The 17,115-nt window shown below is 34.3% G+C and overlaps 1 protein-coding gene across 6 annotated transcripts in view; it reads left to right on the top strand.

Annotated features, from left to right (window-relative positions):
• The window catches only part of LOC105466907 (serine peptidase inhibitor Kazal type 5), a 106,773-nt gene that overhangs the window by 31,269 nt on the left and 58,389 nt on the right, over positions 1–17,115 (top strand). For 4 of the 6 annotated variants that reach the window (XR_978512.2, XM_011716093.2, XM_071098247.1 and 1 more), the window contains exons 1-4: positions 1,432–1,906; positions 3,158–3,183; positions 8,257–8,384; positions 10,091–10,163. Coding sequence is in view for 5 of the 6 variants with exons in the window: in XM_011716093.2 (XP_011714395.2) it covers positions 1,852–1,906; positions 3,158–3,183; positions 8,257–8,384; positions 10,091–10,163 (282 nt within the window). In the remaining variant the exon portion in view is untranslated. Of the gene's footprint in view, positions 1–1,431; positions 1,907–3,157; positions 3,184–8,256; positions 8,385–10,090; positions 10,164–17,115 lie in introns of those variants that run through there. The other 2 variants (XM_071098245.1, XM_011716094.2) reach the window with 2 other exon arrangements.

Here is a 17,115-nt window from a genome sequence, read left to right as displayed (position 1 = left end):
ACCTGTAACAGTCATGGAATTTGAACTCGCTCTGCATGTTCAGTAATTTTACTATTCCATTGGAAAGGAGCCAAGCTACAACAATAGTGCAGACCTTGAAACCAACGATTATATATATGTGTGTGTGTGTGTGTGTGTATTTATGTATTTCATTTTTTTTAAGATGGGGGGAGTTTCGCTCTGTCACCCAGGCTGGAGTGCAGTGGCGCGATCTCGACTCATGCACCCTCCGCCTCCCGGGTTCAATGATTCTCCTGCCTCAGCGTCCAGAATAGCTAGGACTACAGGTGTGCACCACCAAGCTCATCTAATTTTCGTATTTTGTATTTTAATAGACACGGGGTTTCACCATCTTGGCCAGGATGGTCTCAATCTCCTGACCTCGTGATCCACCCGCCTCTGCCTCCCAAAGTGCTGGGATTACAGGTGTGATCCACTGTGCCTGGCCCAATGATTATATTTTTATAGGAAATAATTTCATGAGAGAAAAAAGAAAGGACATATCTCACTGTGATAAATCTCATAATATTGGCATACTCCCTAAGCTGGGCAACCTTGATCAGTTTTCTGGAACCATCATAAAAAGGCCTTTAATTGGATAAAATCTTGAACTTTTCTTCTGTGGATGTGAAGACCCTGAGAAGTACTGGAATGAAACAATTTTGCTCTGGTTTCAGTCATCTTCACATGTTTCTTCAGGTGCGTTCTTAAGCTATTAGGGCAAAATAAGCTGGTAGAAATAAACGTATTACTTGTAGGATGAAAGAAGGAACTAAGGAGAAGAAACTTCCTCTAGAAAATATCACATTTACATATTTATAATTGTTAACTTTTTTCTTCTTTTCTTTTTGGGAGACTAAATAATGGGATGATACAGGAAGACATCTAATTTAGAGAAAACTGAGCCAAATTTTTCAAACAGTAATATGGGTGATCATGGTAATCACGGGCTATGGAAAGTTAAACTGAGTCTCCAATGTTTATGATTATGATGTTTGGCTGGAATATAAAATAAGGCTCCATAATATAAAATATCCCGCAGATTGAGAAGTTTTAAAAGTAGTTACATACAAGTTTTATTTTTCCAACGTTTCTGCCTTTTCTAATGTCTAAGGGTGAAGCGGTGTACAGAGAGGAAAGAATGCTGTATGTGTGGTCTGCTTGAAAGTGCTGGATGCCTCCTCTGCCTGCTCCAACTAAACTGTCTGCTTATGAGAAAGCCATTGCTCCTCTGAGTTCCTGCCTCCCCATATATTCAACATTAGAACTTTGCTAGGTTATCTTTTAGGGTCGTTCAACTCTAACATATATATGAGTCTGTGACGCTGAACTCAGACACTTCAGAACACCTACAAATGAAAGGCACAGGAACCCTGGGCTTCTCTAGATGTGGAAATCTTTAAATCTATACCCGACTGGTAGGACAACCAATCTGTCTTCCTTTCCTCTCTCCTCCCACTTATGAAGGGAGTCCAGTCAAAAACATCTTTATCTACAAGGTAGTATATCTGGTATTTCTGGGGAATTCAGTTCTTATATAGAATTACAGAATATTCAACTTTGAGTAAGGTCTGTGGACTCAATCCATTGCGTTCTGGGGGAGATACCATGAAAGCACATTACTACTTTAGAGATAGATATTCTCTGTTCAAACCTGACACCCTGTCGGGATCCTAAAGGATAGAAGCTAAAGTGGTGTGGTATATGAGTCCCATGACCTTGAACAACTGGTTTTATGTGGGTGTCACCAGTGCTTTATAAAAGTAAACTGCATCTCCCCGAGTTCAGTCATACTGCACCAGCTGAGCAATGCACGGAGTGGACCTGTAGGCGACTTGCATCATCTTCAACATGAAGATAGCCACAGTGTCAGTGCTTCTGCCCTTGGCTCTTTGCCTCATACAAGGTGAGCAATTTGTGTGTAATCTAAGCTTCTTGCCACACAACTCAAAGCCCTGGGGAAGGGACTTTTCTCCCCCTACTCCTGCCAAGAAACGTTTATGTATGTATATATAATCCTGAAATATCTTGCCAGACACAGAGTTCTGAAGATTTATATATGTGGCTTTATAATTATGTTGTTATCTTTAGAAATGGCAAGTAGTTTGAGATAATCTGAATTTTTTAACCATGAGAAATTCTTCCATTAATTCTTTAATTCTGAAAACTGAATAGATTCTTCTTCATCTTCCTCTTACTAAATGTATCAATTCATAGTACATATACTTATCTACATAATAGACATTTAAAACTTAATTGTAAATAATATATGTATTTTAATGTTATAGGCATAAATGAAATATTTTTAAAAATTCAATCATCTGTTCTTATTTTAAAGCAGTAGAGTCTTCTAGCTTATTTTAGTCTTGTGTTTTCAAGTGCTAAATGGGTTGAAAGCATTTCTTCCAAAGAGTGAGGGACTTTTGTGGGAGGTGGAGGGTAGATTTTTATATTTGCTATTTAACCCTAGGAGAACACAAATTTCCTAGACTTATGTTGCTCTGAAACATTAAAATTTTAAAAAAGAGAAACTCAGAGATAGTCTTAAATCATATACAAATAATGCCCACTTTCCTAAAATAGGTATGTAGGTACAAAAGAGCCTATGTTAATGAGAGAGTATAATAGCCTGTGATCTTAATCTTACCTTCTGTCAGATCTCTAACTTTTGTAGCTGTAATAAGGAGGTAGAGCTGCCAGAATTCAGAAAATTAAATTGTATTTATATATCCTATAAATGTAATGCTATATTATAGTTTCAACTAAAACTATAATATAGTTTCAAAATTATATTATAATTGGTATAGTATTTTGCATGTATGTTATATTGTAATTTTAAAAGGGAGGCTGCCATTTATTGCTCCAAAAGGACCTTTTGAAGATGAGTGATTTTGATGGGGTTAGAATTCACATAAATATTATTTTCCAAAGTAATTGTAACTTTCCGAGTGATTAGACCTTTGTGAGTATACATACTAATCTCCTGGTCCAGCACCCTTCTTTTATTTGCCATGGTAAATCTTAATGTGTTCAAAAACAATTTGTGGTTTTACAACATATTGTCATTAAAGCAATCAGGACACTACATTAAATGAATTGTTTTGTTTATTAAATATTGTACATTTCCTTAACTTTGGTTTCTATATTTTCATCCCAGATGCTGCCAGTGAGAATGAAGATCAGGTTAGTCCTGCTTTTTCTGTTCATTGAATTCATTCCAAGATTCCCAAAGAAAAATGGTTTGTGGCCAACACCTTCATGTTAATAATACAAACATATTATACTGGTAGGTACTAATAGCTTTTGTTAAAAACACAGAAACAGATTTTTATGAATCAAGACATGAATCTTTCTCTCTCTCTCTCTCTCTCTCTCTCTCCTCCCCCTTCTCCCCTTCTCTCTCTCTCTCTCTCATACACACACACACACACACACACAGAGACACACACACGCCCAACATATTAATGATGATGGATGTCTGCAAGAGGCAATTTATCATGTTAAATGAGCACTTTAACATTTCATAAACAAAAAATAAATCAACTGGAAAACTACTGTTGTTCCATTTAACATCTGAACAAGCCATGATACACCACATAGGAAGCTAAAATAAATTTTCTAGTAATCATTATGCAAAAGAGAGTGCTCTGTATCTTGAATATAGTTAGGGTATATAGTTCATCTAATAAATATTTATTGAGCATCTATTAGATGTCAGACCCTGTTTGAGATGCTGTTGATATTTTTAAGTAAACAAAATAAATGAAATTCCTGCCCTGAAAATTACATTTTAGTGTAGGAAGACAGACAAATTTATAAGTAGCTTAGCAAAACATATGGTACATTAAATAATGACAAATGCTAGGAGAAAAATAAATCAGGAGGCATAATAGGATCCCAAAGAATGGAGGTGGTATCCATTCTCATAAGGGTAATCAGGGAAGTTCTCTCTGAAGAGACAGTATTAAAATAGGGATCTGAAGGTCATAAGGGAATGAACCATGAAGGTGTTTGCAGTTTACAACAGACCAGACAGAAGCACCTGTGAGCGCAGAGGCCCTGATGCAAGAAGGCGCTTTACCAACTCTTAAAACTCTTTTGTTTGGTAAATTAAAAAATCATTTTCTACTAGAAGTTAAATTTTTTCATCTCTTTGAAAGAGAAGATGACCAATTACTCTCTCACACACATTTTGTATATTTATATACACACACACTGCTATGCATGCTCTTAATTCAGCACTTAAAACACAATTTTAAACGTTTTGCTGAATATGTGTCAAAATTTGCTGTATCCCTGGCCATGAACATTAAAGGAATGAAAATGTGAAACAGCTATTCTTTATGTTGAAACTCTGAGAACCATGGTTACAATACTCTCTTGACGTATTTTGTTGCAATTATTTGTTTTTTTTAAAGAAACTTCTTACATGAGTGTTCTAGATAATTTTATCATGCTCTCTACTATTTCATCTAAGTTTACTGATTAAGGAGAAGTCCAGAAAGTTCAGTAGAGTAGAAAATAAGCTAGACTTTTGGGAAGCAGAGAGCATGCTCACTTGGATGTTTTATCCTGGAAAAAAGAAGGATGTTATATAAGTCTCACTGTGTATAAAACCATCATTTTCTTTTTCAGAGTCCGTGATGATGGTTGGTGATTTGTGGCAGATACTAGGACCTTTACACTGATATTTTTCATAGCATTAACCTCCATTTCACTGAAAACCATTTTAAAAACAAATTTAGTGACTTCTTATATTTGGTATTAAAGGCAAGAACACAAAGAAGTAATTATTTATTTGGAAGCCTTTCTAATCAGAGTTTTTGGATACTGTGTCAGAAATGAAAACTATTGATGTAGTCTTTTTTATGATGCTGCGATTTGGTTATTTTCCAACTTTAGTAGCTTGGGTTCCTTTCAGCATGATAAAAGCATGTTAAATGTCATAAACATGAACCTAAACAGCAGGGAAAAGCACTGCAGCAATCTGCAAGGATCTTAAGCATGCTTAAATTTGTCATCACCTAAGAGTCATTCTTCAGGCAAAAGCAAGCTGGTCAGTGCTCTAACACTGAGATAGGACAATGGCAATTCCTGGAGGGTTTTATTATAATAGCTGGAGATGGACAATAGAAGACTGCAAATTAGGCCTCAGCCAATGAGGGAAACAGGAAGAACTTGGCCCTAGAGGGCTCCGGTTTTCCTGGGACATGCTGAGAAAAAGAGAATAATGGCAACAGTAACAAAACAAAACAACAACAGGCCAGGGACTGGAAGTTACCCTGCAAGTAAACAGTCGCTGAAAAGTCATCTACTCAACTCAGGAGGGCTTTTGGTCTAAATATGCTTCTGTTTCAACCCTCTCTATTGTGGTCATTGAAAGGGTATTCCATTTTGCTCAGAGAAAAACTCTACTGCTGCTTTCCATTTTTATGGTCTTTTCCTGTTTCCCAAGAGAATACATTGGATAATTTCATAACTCAGAAAAATAGCACTGAATCTCATCTTAACTAACTAATCACTGTGAACAAGTTTCTTAACCTATTATCTGGGCCTCTGATGCTCAGTTTGTAAGAAAAGGAGTCTTTCTAGGAATTAAGCTCTCATCTAATAGTGACATTGGATAAGTCCAATTTAGGGATTATTCTGATTGATGCAACTCTTTAATTATTTTTTTATAAGTAGAGACAAGGTCTCATTACATTTCCCAAGAGGGTCTTGAACTTCTGGCTTCAAGCAATTCTCCTGCCTTGGCATCCAAAAGTGCTGAGATTACAGGCATGAGCCACTGCACCTGGTTTGATGCTACTCTTTTATGATAAACATTCAAAATTATTTATAGCTTTATTCCAGGATTATCATGAGTCTTCTACACACTTTCTATAAGACTTACTTAATAAGGGATTTTTTTTTATTATTACAAAGGCCTCAGGCCCTTCTCTGATTCAACTGTATGGATTTTAGGATCAATTATATTCGGCAAGGTAAGCACAACTTGCAAAGTTGGCATTTGATACTGTAGAGTCAGAGATCAGACAGATCTCAAGATGCCCAGTAATTAATCTGTGTCCAGAAATTACTACTGTGCTACTCTGATGGAGTTACTGTGTAGTGATAATAATCTTAGATACATTTTAGCATGCCATCCTTAGCAAAATTTCCCAGGGCTGGTCTGTGATATTTTTTAGTGATTCTCCTTCACCATTAATCATTTTGCAAGTGCTACCAACTGCCTACCATTTTTAAGAGGCTAGATTAAGAACAGCTTTATTCATCCAGGCAAGTATACTTCTGTTTTACCTACCTAATGCTGTATCTAGGGCACCTAGCAAAGTATAGTAATCTAATAATAAGAGATTGCTGGCTCATTCAATGATGATCATAAAGATATAGGAGACTACCGGAGTTCAAGACCAGCCTGGGTGACATAGTGAGACCCTGCATCTCCCAAAAATAAATAAATAAATAAATAAACAAATAAGAAAGAAAGAAAAAGCACAAAACACCCCAGATATAGATATAAGAGTCTAAATAGAAACCTTTAGTAAATTTTTCGGAAGAGGTTGTGTTTGTCAGAGTTGAAGCAAAAGCTTTGTTTGTTTCCTGATACAAGCAATTTGAAGCAGATTTTTTAAAAAAAATCAAAACAAAACCCAGCAAAAATCCCCTTAGATTCCAAAGGCTTAATCTAAAGACCTTGTGAATTTTCACTGGGTACAGAGGTGGATGCTTTTAATCCCAGCACTTTGGGAGGCTAAGGCAGGTGGATCATTTGAAGTCAGGAGTTCAAGACCAGCCTGCCCAACATGGTGAAATCCCATCTCTGCTAAAAATATAAAAATTACCCAGATATGGTGGCATGCACCTGTAGTCCTGGCTACTCAGGGGGCTCAGGCAGGAGACCCTCTTGAACCTGGGAGGCAGAGGTTGCAGTGAGCTGAGATTGCGCCACTGCACTCCAGGGTGGGCGACACAGCAAGATTCTGTCTAAAACTAAATAAATAAATACCTAGTGAGTTTTCTAAATTAAAAGGGAATATAACATTTTAAAGTCATACTTTACTAGGTGGCACATACTTTACTAGGTAGCACATATTTTAAGCTCCTAAAAAAGAATGCGTGATGGATAGCAGGACTTTCATAAAATGTATTGAATGAATGAAAAGAAGGAATTACCACTTTTGAGGGTCATTGTACTTTCTATTTCCCCACCAATTCTATTATTTAAAATGTTTCCACTGTCCTCCTTAAACTTTGTATAACACAGTTATTGGTATGTACAAAACTAAAAGCCCAAAACAAATATAGTAGGATTTTAGTTCCAAATGATGTGTCAAAAAAATTACGAGAGAGAGAGAGAGAGATAAAGGCTTATGCAATTATTGAGAAATTTCCTCAGTACTTCCATAGATTCACAAGGTTTGATTCTGATGGTAGTTATAGTAGTGTTGATGGCATTTGTGGTGATGGTGGTGGGGGTGGGAATATGGGTTTTTAAAAAATATGTAACACAAATTTGAAAATGCAAAATGGTTAGGCCTCTCCCAGAACCTCGGAAGGGGGATGTGACAGTGAAGGGCCCTGAATCTTAAGCTTTATTAGCTTTAAGGTCAGTCTGCCTGTGCTCATAGTCAAATGATAGATCAAGGGACATGAAATTCTTTTCAGAAAATAAACCAGCCTAGAAATTTGTTTTCCAAATATATAGAACCAAGAAATCCTTTTTTCATTTAACATTGTTAAAATTTCTAGGAGCCGATATGTTGCAGTACACCCATGGGGAAATGTAGGCAGATATTTTATAGTGTTCAGTGCTCAAACACCTTGCCTCAGTCCTTCAGCAACATTTTCATACTCCTTTCGCGGCAATTACTGTTGGCCCACTGTGTACTAGGTACTTTATATATACCATCTTAGCATATTCCAGTAATAATAATGACAATCGCCACCAACATCCAAACAATAATAATAAAAAAGGAGGAAGAAGGAAGGAGGATAATTTATTAATTGAATGCCTACTATGTATCAGGCATTCTTTGAGGGCTTTACATACTTACAGTTAATCTTCATAAAACCTTTGAATTGTGTGCATATATATGTAGACATATACATATATCTACATGTATATATATGTAGACATATAAATATATCTACGTGTATATATGTAGACATATACATATATCTACATATATAACAAAACAAAGCTTTGTTTTGATGTAATTTCAGCTAACACAACTTTTTTTGGCATTATCTTAGGAAATATGCCATGAATTTCAGGCATTTATGAAAAATGGAAAACTGTTCTGTCCCCAGGATAAGAAATTTTTTCTAAGTCTTGATGGAATAATGTTCATGAATAAATGTGCCACATGCAAAATGATACTGTGAGTAAAGGTTTCTTTCTTTCTTTGCAATGTTTGAGTTAACAGCTAGTCTCTGAACTGGTAAATGTATTCTTTTTCTTTTCTTTCAAGTGCATTTTTCTAAACTGAAATGGTTAAATAAAAGTGCTGAGCAGATCACTCTGACATCTTCCATCAGATAAAGTTGGATAATTGCCACCCACCTGGAAAGATTTTAATAATCCCTCAAACAAGATTCCGAAAGCATTCCAGAGGGCCCAGTATCAATACCTTCTGTAGCACTCTATAGTCTTTTGAGGATGTAGTTCCACTTTGAACTTCTGGTTTTGGAAAAAAATGAAGTTGGCAAAGAAAGTCAGGTTCCCTGGGCCTGTTAAGACCTGATTCTGTTGCAGCCTAGGGACTGAGAAGATTGGCTTAAGCATAATGCCAGACTCTCCTTGTGGCAGCCAACCAGCAGAAGGACTTAAGTAAGGCATACCCTGATTCTGTGAGCTGCCAGTGTCTTTAGACACCTAGCATTATTCTAGGATGAGATAAACTAAAGGGTAGATGATAGTTTCCGACTCCTTGCAGCCCAGAAATAATTAGTATCCTGGTAGTTTAGCAATCTCTAACCAATGCTTCTTAACTTGGTTTCCTTCTCTCCATTGTCACCACAAAGGTAAAAGAAGGCTTGTGTTATCAACTGCGAATCCTCAAACTAGAATGTCCTAATTTGTTTTTGAAAAGGAAGGTTAGCCTTCCTTTTCAAAAACTTCAACAGTGGTAGCAAGGCAATACTGAGCTTACTCACTTAGGATAATTATGTTATAATTGGCTTTTTAAATGTCAGGTTGGTGTGTGTCACGGAATTTAATTTGAAGATTGACGTAGTCAATCATATTGGGATAATGAAGCTCAGATCGTTTGTTCATGCACTGCTTCTAGTGAAGAGATTGTGAGACTACAAAGAAGCCAGGACAAGATTTAATAGAAGATGGGAGGCCTAGGGCTGGTTGAATAATTCTTTCTTCTTTTGAAAGCTGAATGTAAACCAGCAGCTATAATATTTATTATAACATTTTCTTCTTGTTTCTAAGATATTTTAATATGAGACTGAAAGTATGAATATAATAAATCTACTGAAAAATAATGTAAAACCAAAATGAAATGCCTTAAGAGTCTGAAGACAATTTATTATTTTGAAGTTACTCATTCAGTTATTATTTTTATGACTTGGGTAAATTATGTTGGAAGAAAATTGTTTTTTTTTTTTAACCTGGAATAAAAGGAGGCTATGCAAGGCATAAAAGCTGTCATCAGATTGCTAAAGAACTGCCTTATGGAAGAGAAAATTGATTTGCTCTGTGGGTCCCTAGATGTTGGAATTAGAACCAATATAAGCAGGTTCAATGTGAATATTCTCTTTCAAAAACTACATTCAAAGAATGGGGCAGATAGCTTTGAGAGTTGATGACCACCTGGCTGTTGGAAGTATTCCAGGAAGGTAGTCTGTTATGCAGTTAAAGTTAGAGATTCTTGCCTATAATGATACCATGTTCAAGATATTTTTCAATGTTGAGGGGAGATCTGAGGTACTGTGTCCATTTCTGAACATGCTACCCATTTTGACATGCCAGGCTAGGCTGAGGAGGGCAGTCAAAATTAAGTTTACCATGCTAGCTGTTATTCCTAAAAGTTGAGCAAACAATGTTTAAACTATGCTATTTCTTGTCCTCTTCCAGGGAAAAAGAAGCAAAATCACAGAAGAGGGTCAGGCATTTAGCAAGAGCTACCAAGGCTACTGCTCCAACAGAGGTGAGACTATTTGGAGCCAACCTGTTTACTTTTGAGAGGATGATTGACTCTATTTAGAGCTATCTGTTTATTCCTTAAGTACTAGGTCATACCTGTTTTGAAGCCAACAACTTAGAAGGGAGGGAACATGGGTTAGTCCAGGGGTGGGCTAAATATCTGGTACATCTTGTCCATAGGCCCAACCCATGACCCAACTCTAAAAACATTTTAGGCACTGACAGAAACTAAGAGGTGGAGTGAGCCAGTGTGATGTCTGCCTTCCACGGCCATCATTTCTCATTCCTCTTGTCCTGTCTTAGCCCAAAGAAGAGCTTTCCTGGGACTGTAAGAATTCTTATTGCCTGTGTAACTTGGAAAATTTATGTATCTCTGGATCTCAATGTTTTCATCTATAAAATGAGTTTTAGACCAAATGGAAACTAAGTTCTAAAAGCCAATCTCAGGGTTTAACGTGTTCTAGCAGGCATTTGACTCATTCTATTTCCTTTTTCTTTTGCTCTTTTGCTTTTTACTGTATATGTTCGAGTACCTGGAGGGTCCTCCTAATTCAACTAGAGTTGGTTGGTTGTATCTATTTTGCAGACAGGGACTCAGGCTAATATTTTGTTTAAGAAAAGTGTTCTCCGGTAAAAAAAAAAAAAAAAAAGGATCATAAAACATTAAGAAGTAATGTAGAAGGAAGGCAAGAAACTGCAAATTTATCCTACTGTATAAACCATTTCACTTTATAATTTTTTTCATTTATAAACATTTTAAAAATCTATACAAAATTATAAAAATAAAATTAAAAAAATGAAACACTGGGGCCCAGATTGGTGGAAATATATATCTAGCCTACAATATCTCACAAATGGGTTATTGACAAAGTTGGGACTACCACCAGCTATTCTAACCACCACTGATATTGCCCCAGGTCTCCTATGCAGTTTCTTCACTAATTTCCTCTTTCTTTTCCTTCTCTGCTGGTCCCAACACATAATTAAAATAATCAGTCAAGGTTAGTACACCTTAGTTACTTATAACATCCATGGTCTAACAACGCTGGCATCTTTCTTGGCAGTGTTAGCCAAGAACGCCTGAGAACCTCAGCCTCCATAGTAAACATAGTCTACTAAATTATTTGCCTGGGCTCAACCAGTCTCACTTTTCAAACAGTAACAGACACCACAAAATTGATCAATAATTGGAAACTCTTAATCTGTAGCAGAAGAGAGCTACTTTTATATTCTACAAAATCTGAAGTGGCAACTTTATATGTGTCTTATTTGTCACATTCAAAGAGTGGCTCACTTTCTAACATCCACTGTCCTCTTCCTCCTCTGTCTTCATCATTAAAAAATGATATATCTATGGTGTTTAAAAATATGAAATATGAGGAAATGACAAAAAAGCAAAATACACACAAACATACCGATTTTAACAAACCTATCTAAAAAATATAGCTAGTTAGATGTTTCCATATGTAGACACAAATTTATTGAATTTTAATCAAGTAGGAGTTTTAAAAAAATAAAATCGCAGTCTTAAGAAATTAAATTACTCTGTTAATATATTATGCCTGAGTGACACACACACACACACACACACACACACACACACACACACACACAAACTGTAAAAAAAAAAACCCTCTAGATAAAACTTTTATAGTGATGTGGTTCACTACTTAGGAAACTACTTACATAACTAAGTAGTAACTTACATTAAGTTAAGGCAGTTAACATTTGGCTGTGTGCCTTTCAAATAAGTTCTGTCTAAATTTTTCCTTGTCTCTGTATTTAAAAGGATTCATCCAATTATACCATGAGTTTTTTCTTGTTGTTGTTTTTCTCTCTACTATAAAACAGAACAATGTGCTCATTTTTTTCTGTTTAGATTCTTCCCATCAAAAATCAACCCTGCTACTCACTCTCAGAATAAGGTGCTCTGCATTTCAAGGAGTTTTCTCCTACAGACATCCTCTCACTCTCTCTTTCATCACTAATTTTCTTTTCACTAGTATGTCACCCTTTCATTTCCTGACTCTAGTATTCCCTCCATTGACAAGTATTGTTGGTACTTCCTCCAAAGTCTAACTCCTTTTCTCCATTTTCATCCCTACCATCTCAATCCAGTCATCCATAATTTCTGATCTCTGGTGTTTTGGTACATGCAAAGACTTGTTTTTAATTGATGAATTCATTCATTCAATGTTTCTCATGATTTCGGTTGCCAACTTTATAGAATATTAAGTTCACCCGAGTGTATGCGTGTGTTTCTGAGGTCCTTTTTTTTTCAGATTCATTTATTGCTTTAATAACTAGTATGGTAAGTCCCCCTTCTTAGTTCATGTTGTTAAAAGCTGATGGACCTACGCATAGATATATGGTTCCCACATAAATGACATGTTAGAGATAAAAATAACTGAGTTTTTAAAAACTTCATCTCGAATTTGGTAACCCAATGTGTTTAGAGATACAAAGAATTTGTAAATTAATTTGGGTAAAATTGACTTTTTACAGTATTAATTTTCTCAACTCATGAGAGTAGAATAGTTTATGAATAATTCATATAACTTTGGTCTACTTTATAAAATTTGTAAAATATTCAGAGATGTTTATAATTTTTGTTAATGTTTTAAAAATGTGTAAATTTATTACTATTTTGAATATATTTTGCTTTTTATTATATTTTATCTGTTTATTGTTGATATGGACAAATTCTATTGATTTCTTCAGATTAATCTTATGTCAGACAACTTTTGTCTTTGCTCTTGGTAGTTGATCATATTATCTACATATAACGAGAGTTTTATAATATTCCTTTCAATCTTAGCACATCTTTCTTTCTTTTCTTATATAATTGGTAAAGGATCCAGACTTCAATAGTTAAATACTAGTGATAGTAATGAACATCAAAGAATCCCCTTGTCTTTTCACATTAAAGGGAATATCTCTAAAGTTTCTCTATTGAGTGTAATATCTATCACAGTGGTTTTTACCTATACACTTTAGCAAGTTTGGAAAATTCCTTTCTATTTTTAGTTTCCTGAATATGTGTTGCTTATTACTAAAAGTCTTTTTTGCAGCTATTAAAATAATTTGATTTTTAGTCTATTGACATAAATATCTGAATATATTTCTTAATGTTAAACTATTATTGTTTTCCTAGAGTAAATCATACTTTATAATATATTTAAAATAAATTTCTGAATTTGGATACTAACATCTTATTTAGAAAATTTGCAATTATATTCTTAAGTAAAGTGAATCTCCACTTTGCTCTTGTAAATTATTCTTATCTGGTTTGGGAATTTACATAAAATTATCCTAAGGTGTAACACTTTAGAGTATGACTTAATGAGATGGTCAGAAGGTCCTCTCCTCAGAAAGCAACTATAAAGCTAGACATAATTGACCAAAAAAAGAAAAACATTTTAGCAATCTGAAAATTGATCAGTAGTCTATACCAATCTGAGAATCATTTATCTTGAAAAACTACTGACTTTAGGAGTAAAAAGAGAGGTCTGTAATGTTCTTGCTCAAGGATATTCCCATTTCACCTCGTGGCTTGGTTGGCATGGAGGTTCTATACAGGGAAGGGCACGGATGTCAGCAAAGGCATTGCCATTGTTGAAGAAGGCTAACCTAATTTGGAGTAAAGAGCAAAAGCCGTACCCAGAGGTGTTTTCAGTGTAAGTGATAATCTTCACCAACGGTAAGGAAAATGGCCTGAGGTTGCAGTCAGAATTGAAGCAAGGGTATTCCTGGCTGAGTCTTCACACATGGTGGAAAGAGCCCAAAGAGGGTCAAGAGATTCACAAACTCCTAACTGACTATAAAGCTGTGCATATCCACTTCATAAACACAAAATGTCCCAGTGAGAAGCAAATGCTGGGGTAGATGTAAAAGTGGCCTGAACTTTGCATGCCCTCCCCTATACACAAAGGTCTATCTGAGAGGATGAAAGCATTGTTAACTTGAAGTATTTGAACACAAACTGTGTTAAATCCTTAGCTGACCACTAAGCTACAAAAATACAGGGGAAAAACATAGGAAGCCTGGCTTAAAAAATAACTATGATAAAAACTATCATAATTTTCTTAGCAGCACACCAGCAGTTGCAATTATGAGAGAGGAAGATTTCAAAAACGTAATCCAGTCACAGAAGCAAAAAAAAAAGAAAAAGAATAAAAAAGCAGCGAAAACAATGTATAAAGAAAAAATTGTAAACCTGAGCACTTATTATCTAAAACATTCAGTTTTTATAATCAAAATGTTCAGTTTTTATAATCCAGGTTAGTGAGATTAAAAAAAAGTTTTCATCAATAGTTATAAAATTTTCAAAGTAACAACAATATACAACCCATACTCAAGGAAAAAATTAGTGGAATTTGTCTTTAGCTGTGTACAGATGTTAGGTTTGGCAGACAAAGACTTGAAGCAACTATTAAAAATATATTCAGGATACCAAAAAAAAATCATGTTTGAGGGTTCACAAGAAACTATAATAACAATGAATATGCCAATAAAAACTTTCAATGAAAAGATACAAATAATTTTTTAAAAGACCCAATGAAAATTCTGGAGTTGAAGGGCACAATAACTGAAATGAAAAGTTACATAGAGAGGCTCAAAAGCAGATTTGTGAATCCTTACAAAAAAGAATTACCAAACTTGAAGAAAGCTTAATAAAAACTAACAATGGAAATACAGAGACAAACAATAGAGAAGAAAAATGAACAAAATTATACACTTTTTGAGACAGCAGCAAGCAAGCCAACGTATGCCTAATGGCAATACCAGAAATAGAGGTGAGATAAAGAGGAACACAAAAATTATTTGAAGAAACAATGGCCTAAGATGCTTAAATTGGATGGAAAAAATTAATTTTAACATTTAAGAAACTCAATTTACCCCAAATAGGATAAATATGAAGAGATCCACGTGTAGCTCATCATGATTAAAATGCTAAAATAAAGAAAAGCAGAGAGAAAATTTAGAAAGTGGCAAGAGAAAAATGACACATCCTATATACAGGCTATATAAAATTAAAAGCTGGCCCTTCATCTAAAATAATGAAGGCCAGAAGGCAGTAAAATGACATGTTCAAAATGCTGAAAGAAAAAAAGATTAAGTAATATTCTGTATTCTCTAAAAATATCCTACAAAAATTCAAACAAAATAAAGATATTACCGTACTAAAGAAATCTGAGAGAGACTTTGTTTTTAACACAACTACCTTAAAAATAATAATGAGGGAAGTCATTTAGCTGAAAGGAAATAACTACCAGATGATAGCTTGGACCCACAGACAGAAATGAAAAGCACCAGAAACAGTGAAAATTGGGTTAATCTCTTAGCCTTTTTTAAAGAAATAATCTTAATATATAAAGCAACAATTATAATGCTGTTTTATCAGGTATATACATATATGACAACAATAGCATAAAGGGTGATAGAGAAAATAAAGCCTTATTAAGGCAAAGTTTCTGTATTTTACCAGGATTAAGTATTATTCTGAAGTAGTTTATAATAAACTAAGGTGCATATTGTAATTATTAGAGTAGCTACTAAGAAAATAGCATATATAATAAATATATAACATCAACAAAGGAATTATAAAGGTATATTAGAAATATTTAACCCAAAACAAGGTAGTAGTAGAACAATAGAGAAGCAAAAAAGGACAAAAGCATACTGAAAACGAATAGAAAAATAGAAATGTAAATACAACCATATCAGTGATTATACTAAACATAAATGGCTTGAACATCCCAATCAAAATGCAGAAACTGACAAATAATAACAAAGGAACTATAAGCTATCTCCAGTAGATGCTCCTTAGATTCAAAGACACAAACAGTTGAAATGATAAAAGATCGGTACCATGCTAAGTTTAACCATAAGGGAGCAGGATTGGCTATGTTAATATATGATAAAATAGACATTAAGGCATTATTAGAGACAAATAGTGATATTTTATAACTTTAAAAGTGCTAATACGTTAAGAAATATAACAATGATAAATGTATACACCTAAGAGAGGCTCCAAATTTATATAACAAAAAATGCTATAATTAAAAGAAATAAAAAGAAGAATTCAAAAATAATTGCTAGGAATTTCAATACTCCACATAAAATACTGATACAACAGCTAGACTAAATATTACCAAACAGAATACTTGAAGAATACTATCAACTAATTCAACCTAAACTGAAATATAGAGAGTGCTTCTACATTGATTGTAGAATATGTGTTATTTTAAAGCAACGGAGGAATGTTTTCAGGATACACTATATACTGAGATACAAACATAATAAACTTTAATATATTAAAATCATATATAGTATGTTTTTTTTTAACCACAAAAGAATTGAATTTAAACCCAACAAGGAAAATGAATCATGAAAATCACCAAATATTTGGAAATTAAACAACACGCTTCTGAATAATTGGTGGGTCAAAGAAATAATCTTGAGAGAAATTGGAAAATATTTTGAATTGAAAAAAAAAAAGGACAACAATTTAAGACTGATTGCACTCCTCAAAAGCACCTTCTAGAGATTTAAATGGCTTAATCAGAAATAAGAGATAAGATTCAATAATTTAAGCCTCTACCTTGAGAAGATTAGAAAACGAAGTTTAGCAAACTAAACCCAAAGCAAGCAGAAGAAAGGACATATAAGGATTAGAGCAGAAATTAATAAAGCACAAAACATACAAATAATAGAAAAAATTAGTAAAACCAATGTTGGTTCTTTGAAAAGATCAACAAACCTGACAAACCCTTAGTTTTATTTTGCCTTGAAGAAAAGAACAGAAGACAAAGATTACCAAAATCAAGACTGAAATAGGAGACATTAGTATGTGCCCTGGAGAAACTACAAGGCCAGATGAATATTATGAAAAATATTATGCCACCACATTAAATAACTTAGATGAAATAGAAAAATTCCTAGAAATAATCAAA

This window comes from Macaca nemestrina, chromosome 6 (genome assembly GCF_043159975.1).
Source record: "Macaca nemestrina isolate mMacNem1 chromosome 6, mMacNem.hap1, whole genome shotgun sequence".
Taxonomy (NCBI): Eukaryota; Metazoa; Chordata; class Mammalia; order Primates; family Cercopithecidae; genus Macaca; species Macaca nemestrina.
This window is presented reverse-complemented; position numbering and strand designations above follow the sequence as displayed.